The sequence below is a fragment of the Mirounga angustirostris genome, unplaced genomic scaffold (genome assembly GCF_029215605.1).
Source record: "Mirounga angustirostris isolate CCGP_5_RB_7025 unplaced genomic scaffold, mMirAng1.0.hap1 SCAF_9, whole genome shotgun sequence".
Taxonomy (NCBI): Eukaryota; Metazoa; Chordata; class Mammalia; order Carnivora; family Phocidae; genus Mirounga; species Mirounga angustirostris.
Genome location: NW_026991717.1, coordinates 43,546,061 through 43,562,342, shown reverse-complemented (window position 1 = coordinate 43,562,342; position 16,282 = coordinate 43,546,061). Strand labels below are relative to the sequence as shown.

General features: G+C 36.6%; 1 protein-coding gene across 1 annotated transcript in view; it reads right to left on the bottom strand.

Annotated features, from left to right (window-relative positions):
* The window catches only part of VPS13C (vacuolar protein sorting 13 homolog C), a 179,419-nt gene that overhangs the window by 84,825 nt on the left and 78,312 nt on the right, over positions 1-16,282 (bottom strand). Inside the window, exons 31-37 of the mRNA XM_045899939.3 lie at positions 14,833-14,936; positions 14,459-14,626; positions 13,672-13,976; positions 11,553-11,700; positions 5,901-6,009; positions 2,217-2,353; positions 277-433 (exon numbers count right to left, since the gene is read on the bottom strand). Of these exons, the coding sequence (XP_045755895.1) occupies positions 277-433; positions 2,217-2,353; positions 5,901-6,009; positions 11,553-11,700; positions 13,672-13,976; positions 14,459-14,626; positions 14,833-14,936 (1,128 nt within the window). The remainder of the gene's footprint in view (positions 1-276; positions 434-2,216; positions 2,354-5,900; positions 6,010-11,552; positions 11,701-13,671; positions 13,977-14,458; positions 14,627-14,832; positions 14,937-16,282) is intronic.

The window sequence follows — 16,282 nt, the reverse complement described above, 5'->3', positions numbered from 1 at the left end:
ATCTTAAAAAAAAAAAAAAAGTTGGCTTAATGCATGTTAAAAAGTGGATTTGAATATATTCTACTTCATGCTAAATATAGATATATATATTTAGATATATTCTTACTTTATGGCAACTACATAGATAATAAATTTTTAAATATCAAATTCCTTTTTATCAAGGTAATAAATTAAATTAACTAATGATGACATTAATAAATTGCTTACTATTGACAAAAAGGTAGGGACCACTGCCTATAACATGAATAATTTACACAGACTATAATTCACACTTACCAGGGAACTCAAAGCATCGCATACTAATTTTTTTTAGATAAGCTTTAGCAGTCAGGTCATAGGGTTTAACTTTAGCTCTCATTCCAAGATGCAGGACATTAAGTTCATGTAAAGGCCTTCCTTTCTTCTCTGCTTTTTTCATCAAAGTAATCACAACCTAGAAAAGGCCCAGTATTACCACAAACAATTCCACTTATATACAATGAAGGTAAGTCAACAATTTCATAACCATCCAGAGTGATATAATAAAAATATTCATACAGTGTAAACATGTGCACCACTATTTGTGCCTGGAAAACTGTCTAGTGTTATTTACTTTGGAAGGTACATTTATTTGAATTATTTTTTAAAGATTTTTATTTATTTATTTATTTAACAGAGTGAGAGAGAGAGAGAGCACAAGCAGGGGGAGCAGGAGAGGGAGAAGCAGGCTCCCTGCCGAGCAGGCACATTTACTTGTTCACATTTTTGAAACACTGCCACTATGTTCTAGTGATTAGAATCAAGGCAAAATAAAAAAAAAAAAGTAGTTCTGTCTAATTCCCAGAAGTTCTAGTCTGATGGACAGCCTTTCATCTGGAAGTCTATACAATAAATGGGCAACTTTTATACTAATCCTAAGGCAAGATTTCTCAAACTTGACACCATTGACATTTTGGGCTGGATAATTTTTTGCAGTGAGGAAGCAGACTTGTGCACTGTAGGATGTTTAGTGGTAATGCTGGCCTCTCACACTGGTTGTCAGCAGCTCCCTCTCCCCAGATAGTGAAAACCAAAAATGTCTTCAGTGTCAAGTATTGGCCTGGGGAATGCAAATTGCCTCCCCTACTTCCCACGTCCTCAGGGAATGGAACTGTAATAATATTTATTACAAATGACAGGAAAAACAGCTTATGGGTTTTCTATGCACATATGTTAATGAAGCCCATTTGCAAATAGAATGATACATCAATGTTTCAATTATTAAAGCTTATGTATCTTCAATAACTAATATTAACCAGAAAAACAGTTAAGTTTTAAGATGAAAGAAATTAGTTGCAAAGCATATATTTCAGATAAGAAAAGTAGAACCCATTTGTTTTAAAGTTTGTTATTTTTAACTCAGAGGAAGAACACAACCTCTACTATTAATGACAAAGGGATTTTGCAGGAAGTTCTTTCAAGTCCCTTTATCTACTATATTTTCTCATATACTCACACCTTAACCCTGCCCCAGACCCTTTCCTGATCCCCTTTTCTCAGACTCTACTTACTCTTCCTTAAAAGCTCATCTCAAATGTCACTTCCTCCAGAAAATCTTCCCTGACACTCTCAGCCTGCTTAGATCCCCCTCCTTACTATCACAGCCACAAGCTCCTCAGGCACATTTTTAATGGGAGCACTTACAAAATTTTAATTGTTTTCTTGTTAGAGTTCAGAGTCTCTGCCTTTTAACTCTGCATCCTCAGCACTTAGCACATGCAATGAATATTAATGTGTGAATACAGAAGAGGAAAATCCATCTAATCTTTCCTCAAAGATCTGCAGATGGAAAGCAGATAGTGTAGTGGTAATATAATATTTAAAACATGTAGACATACTGTGTTTTATTCTATTAAGGGTTTCTAAAATTTGCAAAGGATTTCTCTGTCACTACTTCCCTTTCCTGATTTGCTTAAATGAAATCCAAAGCAAGCTACATCCCAAGTGTCCTAAAATCATTTGAAAAGCATGTTACAGGACACATGGAACCATGTTCTCTATGAAATATCGTATACCCCAAATATAACTCATCTTTCATAAACTCTCAAATTTACTATAAACTGCACTGCTACATACAAATGATAAATAGCCTACATTAAGATTTTTTCATCCATATCAATAACCTACGAGTTTTAGTAGAGGTAATTCCAAATATCTTTTACTTATTCACTTTACAGAAACAGATGAAAATTACACACCTCTTTGATTTCAAAATTCAGCAGCACATTAATGATGTCTACAGATCTCATTTCTTCCATTCCAGCTGTTAAAGTACCTTGGGAAGCATGTACATCTTGTTTTGCTGTAGAGGTTTCAAGTGGCCCTTTAATTTCACCTAAAGATGTTTAAAAGAAATTCTTTCACTTCTATCCACACATTTTTTTCCATAAATACTCATTGAGGACATGTATGAGTACTCTGGACCTGTGAAAGCACTGAAAATTTACAAATCAGTAATACATAGCTCCAGCCCTTAGAAAGCTTATGGTTTAGTAGAAGAGACATACACATTTAAAATACAAACAAACAGGGCGCCTGGGTGGCTCAGTTGGTTAAGCATCTGCCTTGGGCTCAGGTCATGATCCCAGGGTCCTGGGATGGAGTCCCGCATCAGGCTCCTTGCTCAGTGGGGAGTCTGCTTCTCCCTCTCCCTCTGCCTGCCACTCTGCCTACTTGTGCTCTCTCTCTCTGTGTCAAATAAATAAATAAAATCTTTTAAAAAAAATTAAATACAAACAAAAGAAGCAGGCTATGCCTGGTCACATTAAGTAGACAAATGTTAATAGACTATAGAAAATAAAGAACATGAAATAGTTATGGGGAGGTCAAGGAAGTTTTAATAAGGGAGTTATCATTCAGGTAGAGCTTAAGGACCTCCTCATACAGAGAAGGCACCCAAGAATAAGATAAGAGATTGTGCAAAATTGTAGATAGCACATCATGATAGGTTTTGGAAACAGAGTTTGATATGATTAAATCATGAGGTGGATAACAAGAGTTAAAGCTAGAAAAGAAAAAAATAGGAGGGATGGTTACAATCTCTTATACCATACAAAAAAGCAAAAGTAAAGCTATATGAAACTGACACTGTTGTGCTGAAAATCACATACTCAGAAATGCAATAAAATTGCTTTCTAAACTGTAATACACAAAATTAATAATAGCTATCACTTGCTTACCTCTGTGCTGGTCACTATGCTAAGGGCTGTACATGGATTGTCTCATTTCATTTTTATATCAACCCTTCAAGATAAAAACTTTATTATCTTCATTTCACCGATGAGCAGATTGAGGTTCAGATAGATTCAGGACGTTGCCCAACTTCACACAGATGGCAAATGGTAGAGTCCAAACTCATCAGTCTCACAATAGCCATTACTCTGAACTAACCCTCATTAACATTACATAAGTTACTAATATTATTGGAATTAACATTATCTATGATCACTAACACAAGAATTCTGTACCATAAACCATACCAGAAAACTCTATAAAAAACCAATGCTGTCAATTATTAACTCTGAGAAAGAAACACATAGGGTGAGGTTTCTTAACTATCACCTTATTCCAGCACTGTTCCACAGTGTGATCCAGGGGAAATGATTCTAGCAAATATTTTGCTTTTACAAAATAATTACTGGAATAGGCAGAGATTTCTTAAGAAATAAAAGGCACTAATCACTTTCAAAAATGATATATTGGAATTCATTACAACTAAATAATTCTTTTCATAAAAGACCCAATTAAGAATGAAAAGCAAATCACAGATAGGGCTATTTCTATGCCTATATCAACACATACACATATAACACACACAACCAACAAAAGGCTCATATCCAGAATGAACAAAGAACTCCAATATATCACTAAGAAAAAAAAAAACTCAATAAAAATAATGGTCAATAGATTTGAATAGTCATGTCATGGAAAAGGATATCCAAATGGCCAGGAAGCATATGAAAAGGTCTCAGTTTCATTAGTAATCAGGGAACAAATAAGAACCATAGAAATACCACTGCATATCAGCCAGGATGGCTAAATTTAAAAATATTGACAATACCAAGGGCCAGTGAGAATGTGGAACAACTAGTACCCTCATACATTGCTGGTAAATTAGTACAACCATTCAGAAAATCGTTTGGTATAATATGGCATAAGTTACTGAAGCTAAACGTAAACCTAACAAATGAGCCTAACATGTGAAGCCTAGCTATACAACCAAAAGAAGACAGTATATAAGTATAACAAAAGACATGTATAACAACATTCATAGCAACTTTATTCAAGACAGTCAACAAATGGAAACAACCCAAATGTTTGCCATCAAAGGTAGAATGGATAAAATAAATATTAATGCATTCATATGATAAATATGCACAGGATTAAAAAGAACAACTACCACTACACACAACAACATGGAAGAATCTCCCAAACAAAATAATGACTGAAAGAAGCCAAAAACCAAAGAGTAAACTCTGTATGACTCCATTTATGTGAAATTCAAAAACAGGCAAAACTAATCTATCTGTGGTATTACAAATAAGGATGGCAGTTAATTCTGGGTGGATTTGAGGGCAGGGTGGGTGTTTGGTACTGATTGGGAAGGGGCATACGGAGGCCTTCTGGGGTGAGCTGGAAATGTTCTATATATTAATCATGGTGATTAAGAGCTATATGGTATAGCTATACATAAAAATTCACTGAACTGTACACTTAAGATTTGTGTTCTTTACTACTATTTGTGCTCTGTAATATAGTAAGAAAAAGTTTTTTTAAAAATAAAAATATAGTGAGATACCATTTTTCAATTAGCAATTTAGCAAAAATTTTAATACAAAAAAACAAGCTGGTGGGAGTGCAAAATTAGTACAAGTCCTAAGGGGAGCAATTGGCAAGAGGTGTCAAAAATGTTCAATTAAATTAATTAAATTCATTAACTTAACATATATTAAGTTAATAAAAATTAAATACCCTTTAATCAAGAAGTCCTGGTATTTCCCCTACAGACATATGTGTACTCGTAAAAGTGTATGGACAAGGATATTCAATGTAATGGGTAAGAGTGAAAGACTGAAAACAATCTGCAATGTCCATCAACACAGACTTGCTAAATAAATTATAATACTTCAAGATAATTTAATACCAGGCAGCCATTAGAAAGAATGAGACAGAACTATACATAGTATATTTACAGATATAGAATGAACACCAAGATAAACTGTTATTTGAAATAAAAAAAGCAAAGTGCAGAAATACACACACATATACACATTTATAGGATAGTGCCATTTGTTTGAAAAAAATAACTATATGTGCATGTCATATACATATATAAAAGTTTTAAAAATTAGGTCTGGTAGTTACTTTGCCTTTAAGTCAAAAGGCCATTGCAACTAATAATTTAAATTCTCTGAGTTTTTACTGCAGTACAATTTTTCAGTATTTTCTTTGCTGAGGTGTAATTTATCAAATGTTTTCATTCTTAAAGATATTTTACCACAAAACCCAATTTAAAAATCAGATTAACTATACTACCATAGCCCACTGCCAACTTTGAGTGTTTTTATTTGCATACAGTAATTATTCCAGGAATCCACCAGATGTAAAATGCTTCCTTATGGTTCCTCCTAATTTAATGCAACTTAGAAATAAGTTTGGAACCTATAACCAACTATTGCCATAACTAAAGAGAGTCCATCAGCTCTAACTACAGGTTCATGCAATATTTATTCAACAAATAAACATCTTCTTTCTTTTCATGGTAATACAAATCACAATTTGTAAATATATATTTGTTTATGTCATTTTTATTGTCTGTTTCCCCTACTAAATTGTAAAATAAATAGATATGTGTATTATGCCACCTACTGTCAGTCTCTTACCTGTCTTTTGTACTCCTGGTTTCATTTTATTCAAGTCTTCAGTAGCCTCGCCAAGATTTTCTGCTAGTATTCTAAATAAAAGATTAAGATCTTCTTGATTGAGATTAACCTATGAAATATCATTAAAAGAAAAGATAAAGATATTTCATTTTAAAATGAAAAATTTTAGGGGCATCTGGGTGGCTCAGTTGGTTAAGCATCTGCCGTTGGCTCAGGTCATGATCCCAGGGTCCTGACATTGAGTCCCGCATCGGGCTCCCTGCTCAGCAGGGAGGCTGCTTCTCCCTCTCCCCCTCCCTCCTGCTTGTTCTATCTCTCTCTCTCTCAAATAAATAAATATTTTTTTAATTCCTTTAAAAAATAGCTAAATAAAATGAAACAATTCTAATATAGATAATAAATTACTATTTATAAGACACTGAAGAAAGAATAACCTTAACACTGAAAAATTATATATTCATTATGCACTCAAGTATTTCACTACTTATTTCATTTTATATTTTTGGTTTCAAAGATAATAAAATGTTTGGAGAAAAAAAGGTGATTTATAAATCAGTATTAGTTCCATCTACTTAACTTATATAAACTATAGGGAAAGATAATAATGATTAAGGAAATCAGATCATTTAAAAAAAGTGACAAACTCAGAAAAAACAAAAATTCTACATTTTTAAAAGTAACAATTCCAATGAAATAAAAAGGCTATCTTCAGTATAAAAAATAAGCTTTGCCCTCAATGCTATAGGGGTACTGAGATACCCCTAAAATTAAAAGTATGGGTATATAACATATAAAATGAGATATACTAATAAACAATTTACACACAGATCTCTGCTATTGTGTACATATAGCAAATTTAAAAATTAAATAAGGAAGAGGGGTCCAAGATGGTGGCATAGGAAGACCCTGAACTCACCTCCCACATACACACTAAATCTACAACTACATATGCATCATTTTCCTCTGAGAAAGACCTGAAGCCTGATGAACTGCTCTTCAAGGTGAAAGATAAAAGGACCACACTGAGATAAGCTGGAGAGGCAGAGAGACAAGGTCTCACAAAAAAGCCCTCCCCCAGTGATGTCACACAAAAGGGAAGGATCTCACCAGACAGGTGCTTCTCATGGAGGAGTGAGGAGTTGGTGCTCCCCATGGGGTACCCGTGCCCCTGGGATGTGCACCAAAGCGAGAAGCCCCTAGAATGTCTGGCTTGGAAAACCAACAGGACTGACCTCCAGGGGTCCCAAACTGAGACTCCTCTCTTAAAGGGCTTGTCCCAAGATCCAGTGAAAAACCAGCAGTTTGAAAAGCACCTAGACCGCATATGAGGGAAATTCACTTGCTGATCTGGGGGCACTGGCTGAAGGAGCAGGAGACATCTGAAATACTGCTGGGAGACTGACACGCTGGCAGATGCCACAGTTGCACTCTCCACATGGCCCGCTAGCACAGACAGGCACCCTCCCAGAGCCTTGCTGGGATGAGTGGGGGAGCAGTCACAACACCTGCTGAGGCTGGGCTGCACTGGCAATGGCAGTGCTGCCTTGCAACCTGGCTGGGCCGGAGAACAAAACCGTGGTGCAGTTCTCCCACTTGCCAGCTCAAGTTTGCAAGCGCAGGCAGCTGCAACACACCCATGGCTGGAGTGGGTGAGTGGTCCCGGCATTTTCCCACTCCCAGACTAAAGTCAGTACACAGACGCACAAGGCACTAGCCTGTTTTGCTGCTGAAGCTCATGGGCACACGCAGTCAAGACATTTTCCCACTGCCTTTCTGAAGCCAGGGAGCATGCTCCGCCCCCTACACTCACAAGGTGTCTTCCTAAAGCCAGCAGGCATGTGCAATCCACAAAGTGAACACCCTGGATCGCCTGGCCCTGCTAGCCAAGAAGGCTGGTGTTCCAGAGCTCCACAGGACCGTAACTATCAGAAAGACAGTTCTTGGCAAGTTACCACTCCCAGGGCAATGCACAGACAGCAGACTGAAGCACATCCTTAGTCTATGAAAAAGACCTATTCACTCAACCTTGAGCATCAGCCTAAGGGACAGACTTCAGGTTTCCCACACATCTAGAGGCTAAAGAGGAGCTTTCAGGGTATGAAAGCAGGGAGACACTAGCCTTGCACATCCTCTTGGCCTCATTACAGCTAGACAAGACTTCCCAGAAAGGAGTTCATACACTCATTTATACACCAATGCAATACACTAATTTTTTCAGTTGTTGCTCAATGGACACCTCCAGATCTCCTAGTCTGGAGCCCAGCAGGGATTATGACTGCAGTCCCATAGGACTGTATATATTTGCATATTTTAAAAGCTGTTGCCTGAGGGTCTGGCTTCCAATCAGCTTAAAACCAGGTGCCAAATTGGGTGCCTGGGTGGCTCAGTTGGTTAAGCGACTGCCTTCAGCTCAGGTCATGATCCTGGAGTCCCGAGATCGAGTCCCGTATCAGGCTCCCTGCTCAGCAGGGTGTCTTCTTCTCCCTCTGACCCTCCCCCCTCTCATGCTCTATCCCATTCTCTCTCTCAAATAAATAAATAAAACCTTTAAAAAAAAAAAAAACTAGGTGCTAAATAATATTCCTCCACTTGGATCCACTGATAGATCTTTTTTTTTTTTAAGATTATTTGTTTATTTATTTGACAGAGAAAGAGACAGCTGGAGAGGGAACAGAAGGAGGGGGAGTGGGAGCAAGAGAAGTAGGCTCCTGGCTGAGCAGGGAGCCCAATGCAGGGCTCAATCCCAGGACCCTGGAATCATGACCTGAAGGCAGACGCTTAGTGACTGAGCCACCCAGGCGCCCCTCCACTGACAGATCTTGATACACTCTTAAATAATGAGGGCATACCAATAATAAATCAGGCGGTTTTGACAACCACAAAAGCTCAAGAGACAACCACAAGCTATGGCAAGATTGAGAGAGAAGGACCATCACCTAAACAAGGCCATTCATTCAAGACTGAAAAAAGGAGTTGTTTCACCTAATAAATAGGAACAAACACAGAAAGTCAAGCAAAATGAGGAAACAAATATTTTCAAATTAGAGAATACAAAACCTCAGAAAAACACTTTAATAATATTTAGATGAGCAATCTACCTGATAAAGAATTAAAGTTATGATCATAAAGCTACTCATTGAACTCAGGAGAAGAATGGATGAACACAGTGGAAACTTCAACAAGGAGATATAAAATATAAGAAAGTACCAAACAGAAGTCAGGGAACTAAAGATACAAAACTGAACTGAAAAATACCCTAGAGGGGTTCAGCAGCAGATTGGATGAAGGAGAACAGATCAGTGAACAGGAAGATAAAGCAACAGAACTCACCAACACAGAGTAATAACAACATTTAAAAATTTTTAAAAATGAAGCTATCTTAAGGGACTTTGGGGACAACAACGAACAGAAGAATATTAACATTACAGAAGTCTCAGAGGAGAAGAGAGAGGAAAGGGGCAGACAACTTTTTGAAGAAATAATACCTGAAAACTTCCCTAACCTAGGGAAGGAAACAGATATCCAGGTCCAGGAAGCCCAGAGAGTACTAAAAAAGATGAACCCAAGGAGCACTACACCAAGACACATTATAATTAAAATGTTAAAAGTAAAAGATAAAGAGAGAATCTTAAAAGCAGCAAGACAAAAACAACTTGTTATGTTCAAGGGAAACCCATAAGGCTATTGGCAAATTTCTTAGAAGAAACTTTACAAGCCAAAGGAGTAGCAAGACCTATTCAAAGTACTAAAAAAAATTTCCAACGAAGAATACTCTACCTAGCAAGTTTATCATTCAAATAGAAGGAGAGATAAAGTGTTTCTCAGACAAGCAAAAGCTAAAGGAGTTCAGAACCACTAAACCAGCCTTTTAAGAATGTTAAAAAAGACTTATGATGAAAAGAAATGGCACTAATTAATAAAGAGAAAACATATGAAAGTAAAAATCTCACTGGAAAAGGTAAATATATAGTAAAGGTAGTAGATTAATCACTTATAAAACTACTAAAAATGTTTTAAAAAAGTAGTAAAAATAAAAGATGTAAAAAGGGACATCAAAAACAAACTCTGTGGGAGGTGAAGAGTTTTGGATGTGTTCAAATTTAAGTGTTACATGTAAAAGAATGAAACTGGACCACTTTCTTACACTATATACAAAAATTAACTCAAATGGATGAAACTCTTGAATGTGAGACCTGAAACCATAAAGCTCCTAAAAAAAAAAAAAAAAAGGTGCTAAGCTCCTTAACTTCGATCTTAAAGATTTTTCCTTAGATCTGACTCTAAAGACAAGGGCAGCAAAAGGAAAAATAACCAACTGGAACTATATCAACTAAAAAGCTTCTGCACAGAAAAAGAAACCATTATTAAAATGAAAAGGCAACTGACTGAATGGGAAAAGATATTTGCAAGTCATATATCTGATAAGCACTTAATATCCAAAATATATAAAGAACTCATACAACTCAGTAATAAAAAAAACAATCTGGTTAGGGGCAACTAGGTGGCTCAGCCGTTAAGCGTCTGCCTTTGGCTCAGGTCATGATCCCAGGGTCCTGGGATCAAGCCCCTCATCGGGCTCCCTACTCAACAGGAAGCCTGCTTCTCCCTCTCACATTCCCCTTGCTTGTGTTCCCTCTCTCGCTGTCTCTCTCTGTCAAATAAATAAATAAATAAAATTTTAAAACAAAACAAAACAAAAAACCAATCTGGTTAAAAAATGAGCAAAGGATCTGAAAAGACATTCTTCCAAGAGACACAGAAATGACAAACAAGTACATAAAAAGATGCTCAACACCATTACTCATCAGGGAAATGAAATCAAAACCACAATTACATATCACTGCACACCTCTCAGAATGACTACTACCCAAAAGACAAGAAACAACTAGTACTGGCAAGGAGGTAGAGAAAAGGGAGCCCACAGGTCCTGTTGATAAGAATGTAAACTGGTACAGCCACTATGGAAAACAGTATGGAGGTTCCTAAAAAAAAAAAAAAAAGAACTACCATGTGATCCAGCCATTCCACTACTGCTTATCTATCCAAAGAAAACAAAAACACTTATGCCTAATGATGTAAGTCAGAGAAAGACAAATACAGCATGATTTTACTTATATGTGAAATCTAAAAAACAAAACAAAACAAAAACTAGGCTCATAGACACAGAAAACAGACTGGTGGTTGGTTCCCAGAGGGGAAGGGGGGTTAGGGGTATGAAATGGGTGAAAGGGATTAATAAGAGCAAACTTCCAGTTATAATATAAATAAGTCATGAGGATGTTAATATACAGTATGGAAAATATAGTCAATAATACAATATTAACTTTGTAAGATGATAGATGATAAAAGACATTATGGTGACTATTTTGCAATGTATATAAATGTTGAATCACTATGTTATACACCCAAAACTAATATTGTATATCAACTGTACATATATACATACATACATACATACATACACCAATGTTAAGTTACACTTAACTGAAGATTAAATTCTGCTAAATAATAAACATCTTTTTGGACAAGACCTCATTGAAATTTTTTGTACGCCAATCAGTAAACAATTTCATGTATCATATGGATTTATACTAAGAAAGTCTTCAGAATCTAAAATTTCAGTAATGAGTTTTTTTTCACTCATATACTTACATTCATTGACTCAAGATGTCCTTTAATTTCTACAACAGGCACTTTGTGATACCAAGATGCAGCTAGATTCCGATTTACAGAAAATTCCAAGTTAATTGGGTGCAAGAGCTGAATATCAGGATGGGAAATGCTTGGCTGGATCACTGTCCTAATTAAAAATATAATTGATATCTATGCATAAACATAGAAGGAAAATGCAACCTATCATTAAAAGGACACAAAATCAAAAGTTGCTGCTCTAAACACTGATTTGAAACAGTGCTAATTAAATATTTTCTAATCTCAATCAATAATTCACTTTAAGGACAGATTAAAATACATGATATACAATCAGCCATTAAGAAAACCTTCTTCAAACAGTAGGACACACATGGATTAAATTTTAAAAAGAAATTCATATTGTTGAATATATGGGGGGAATCATCAAATACAGCTGTACAAGGACTGATATATGCATTTATACAGAGATTTTTTAAAAATGGCAAGATGAACAGTTAGCATTTTCTAAAGAGTTTGATAAAGCTCTTCTCCAGAATTTTCTTTTTTTTTTTTTTTTTAAAGATTTTATTTATTTATTTGAGAGAGAGAGAATGAGACAGAGCACATGAGAGGGGGGAGGGTCAGAGGGAGAAGCAGACTCCCTGCCGAGCAGGGAGCCCGATGCAGGGACTCGATCCAGGGACTCCAGGATCATGACCTGAGCCGAAGGCAGTCGCCTAACCAACTGAGCCACCCAGGCGCCCTTCTCCAGAATTATTTTCTGAACTTGCCTTATAATTTTCCTTTTTTATTCAGGATAATTAAATCTCCTTGGATGGGGTAGAAAATGATTTTAAAATGTATGATATAGAGACTTTCATGTTCACCTGGTGGGAGTTCTACAGATACATCATTATTTACACAGATACTTACAGAAATATACAAGCTCAATTAAATCATGAGGAATCACTCAGACAAAACCAAACTGAGAGACATTCCATGAAATAACTAGACTATACTCTTCAAAACTGTCATCATCATGGAAGACTAAGAAAGGCTGAAGAACTATTCCAGAGCAAGTACCTATCAGTATAGAAATCCCCCTCAGTAGTATGGGATACAATTAAATGCCATACGTGATCCTGGATCAAGGGGAAAATTACTGTAATGGACACTACTGGGACAACTGGTAAAATCTGAATATTGACTGCATATTAGATATTATTGTTGGATCAGTGTTAAATTTCCAGAATTTGAAATTGCATCATGGTTATATAAGAGGATGTATGCTCTTGTTCTTAGGAGACACATGCTAAAGCATTTAGAGCAAAGGGTTAAGATGTCTATACTCAAAAGGTTCAGCAAAAAATGTTTTAACTTCCAGTTATAAAATAAATTAAGTCCTGGGGATGTAATGTACAGCAAGGTGACTAGCTAATAATACTGTATTGTATTTTTAAAAGTTTCTAAGAGAGTAGATCTTAAAAGATCATCACAAGAAAAAGAACTGTAATTATGTGTAGTGATGAATGTTAACTAGACTTATGGTGGTGATTGTTTCACAATATATACAAATATTGAATCATGTTATACACCTGAAACTAAGATAATAAGTCAATTTCATCTCACCTGGAAAAATTAACTTAAAAAGATGTTCCAAATGATAATACTATGCATACACTTAGAGTTAAAGCAAATGTAAACAACTGGTGAACCTAGGTGAAGGATTGTAAGTGTGTCCATGGTAAAATTTCTGGAATTTTTCTGTTAAGTTTGAAATTTCTCAAAATAAAAAGTTGATTTAAAAAAAAAAACTATTCAGGGGTGCCTGGGTGGCCAGTCGGTTAAGTATCTGCCTTCGGCTCAGGTCATGTTCTTGGGGTCCTGGGATCAAGCCCCACGTCATCCTTGAGCTCCTTGCTGAGCAAGGAGCCTGCTTCTCCCTCTCCCCACCTCACCCCTGCTCATGTTTCTCTTGCTATCTCTCTCTCTCTAATAAATAAAATCTTTTCAAAAAATGAATTAATAAGTAAATATTCTGTGCAACAGAAGCACTGTGGGTATAAATTTCAACATACACAAAATTTCATGGAAAACATTAAATAATACTTAAATCCATAATTATTGAAAGAGAGTATACCTAGAGAGCTTGAGCTTTGTTAGCTGCACATCCATTCTATCAATTACTGGAGGGTTTAAATGGTCTTCCCCAGACACCAGACTAAACTGATTTTGAACTCTGATTAGCCCAAGATCGACCACTACTGCATTAGTGGAAATGGAAGACTGTGGGATGACTATAACTGGTGCTTTCAGATCAATACTGAGAGAAACACGAAAACTCCTCTGGGCAAGATCTTTCACACTCCTGGCAGCCTTTTCTGCAGCCTGCGCAGTGGCAGCACTTAGAGCTTCTTTGGCTGTCTGGAAATTGTTCAGGAAGTTCTGTAGACACAAAGTATAAAAGAAGATAAACAGATGATAAGCACATCATTAATAATGCAATCTTCTTTTTTATCTATGCACTATTTTTTTCCTGCACATAACTTTCAATTGAGTCTTATTTATCTAAAATTAGGAAGGAATCACCGATCATCCATCTGTATTTATGAGCTACCTGATAAGGGCTAAGGGTATTTGGCTGAGGAACAGAAGGGGGAAAAAAGCATTTTCAGTATTTCTTTACTTGTAAATTTGGTTGCACTATGTTCTGGCAAAAAAATAATTCCAGTTCTAGACAAAAATCATTAAATGACTCAGATTTCAGCTGTTAAAATGAGGTTTTGACCTCTACATTAATACATAAATACCATCTATAATCAAAACAATGCACGTCCTAAAATCCAAACTTTGTAAGATCTGCAATCATAACTACCAGACTTAAGTATTTCTAAGTTGAAAAATCAATATATAAATAGAGATTTTACCAGTAGTGACATGAGGAATTTATGAAGATAGACAATCTGAATACAGCCAACACTCAGTGATACCACACCATCCACTTTGGACATGTCAGTATAGGACTCTCCCTCAGTAGCATCTGGATACAAATCCAAGTTAAAATGAAAAACTTCATTTCCCATTATTGAGACAGCCTGAAAAGCAGAGATTTGAATGTACTCTTTCCAAGAGGATAATGACAAAATAAACTCTCATTTAAAAGGGGCTTATATTTTTAATCATTATTGAAACAAAGATTTGTGTATCAAGACATATTTCATTAATATTTCTTAAAGTATATTTAAAAATAAAATCTCACATTCAATTATCAAAACATTAGCTATCTATTTACTACACCTACTTTTTTATGGACTGTCTTAGGATCAACATCTGTGACAATAATATTTTCCAATCTGGCAAATAGTGACTGTTTTCTTGACTGAAGAGAAAGAGAAGAATCAAGACCTGAAAAAAAAATTATATTATTACAATTTCTAAAGACCTACCATAATAAGATCAAGGTATTTCTTTTCATTGTGTAATTTTATTTGGGGGTGAAAATTTAGCTATATTTGAACTCCCAACTGATAAATAAGCGGCAATATTATATATTTTAGTGTTATAAACAATGAAACCTATAAATTCATTATAAGTCAATTACCCGAATTTTCAACCTTCTGGAAAAACTATACCTAGTACAAATTGATTATCATGGGGTTTCAGGAAACCCTTTATATCTTATATCCAGTCATTTACACAGAAGCTCTAAGTTTCATGAATCAAATTCACTACAGATACACTGCCAGCTTGGAAAGAACAACAACAAAAAAACACGTAATTTTGGGGGCTTTTAGTTATTTAAGAATTTCATTAAGTATATTCTTTACATTTATCGGATCACAGTGAGCTGGTAAAGACAGAATCAGATTAGTCTCAGCAGCTTCGGCCTAAAAGAACGTAATGGGCTCATAGGCTCTCCTCTTCATTGTAAGGTTGTTTTGCATTTGTACCAATAGAAAGCATATTCGTAGACCTTAACCTGAATTCTGGATTGACATCTATCCCAGCTAATCAACAGCATCCCCACATGGACGTTAGTATCTCTTTTCACCTCCAAGACAACTCTCAGAAAGATTCAAAATACTAATATATGTGCTTCAATTTGATGGTCAGATCCTGACCAGCAGCTATCGCCCAAAGAGCAAAGAAAACATGCAGTTCAATTATGTCATGAAAAAAATTATCGTTTTTTGGGCGCCTGGGTGGCTCAGTTGGTTGAGCGACTGCCTTCGGCTCAGGTCATGATCCTGGAGTCCCAGGATCGAGTCCCGCATCGGGCTCCCTGCTCGGCGGGGAGTCTGCTTCTCCCTCTGACCCTCCTCCCTCTCGTGCTCTCTGTCTCTCATTCTCTCTCTCGCAAATAAATAAAATCTTAAAAAAAAAAACGGGGGGAGGGCGCCTGGGTGGCTCAGTTGGTTAAGCGGCTGCCTTCGGCTCAGGTCATGATCCTGGAGTCCCGGGATCGAGTCCCGCATCGGGCTCCCTGCTCGGCGGGGAGTCTGCTTCTCCCTCTGACCCTCCTCCCTCTCGTGCTCTCTGTCTCTCATTCTCTCTCTCGCAAATAAATAAAATCTTAAAAAAAAAAACGGGGGGAGGGCGCCTGGGTGGCTCAGTTGGTTAAGCGACTGCCTTCGGCTCAGGTCATGATCCTGGAGTCCCGGGATCGAGTCCCGCATCGGGCTCCCTGCTCGGCGGGGAGTCTGCTTCTCCCTCTGACCCTCCTCCCTCTCAAGCTCTCTGTCTCTCACTCC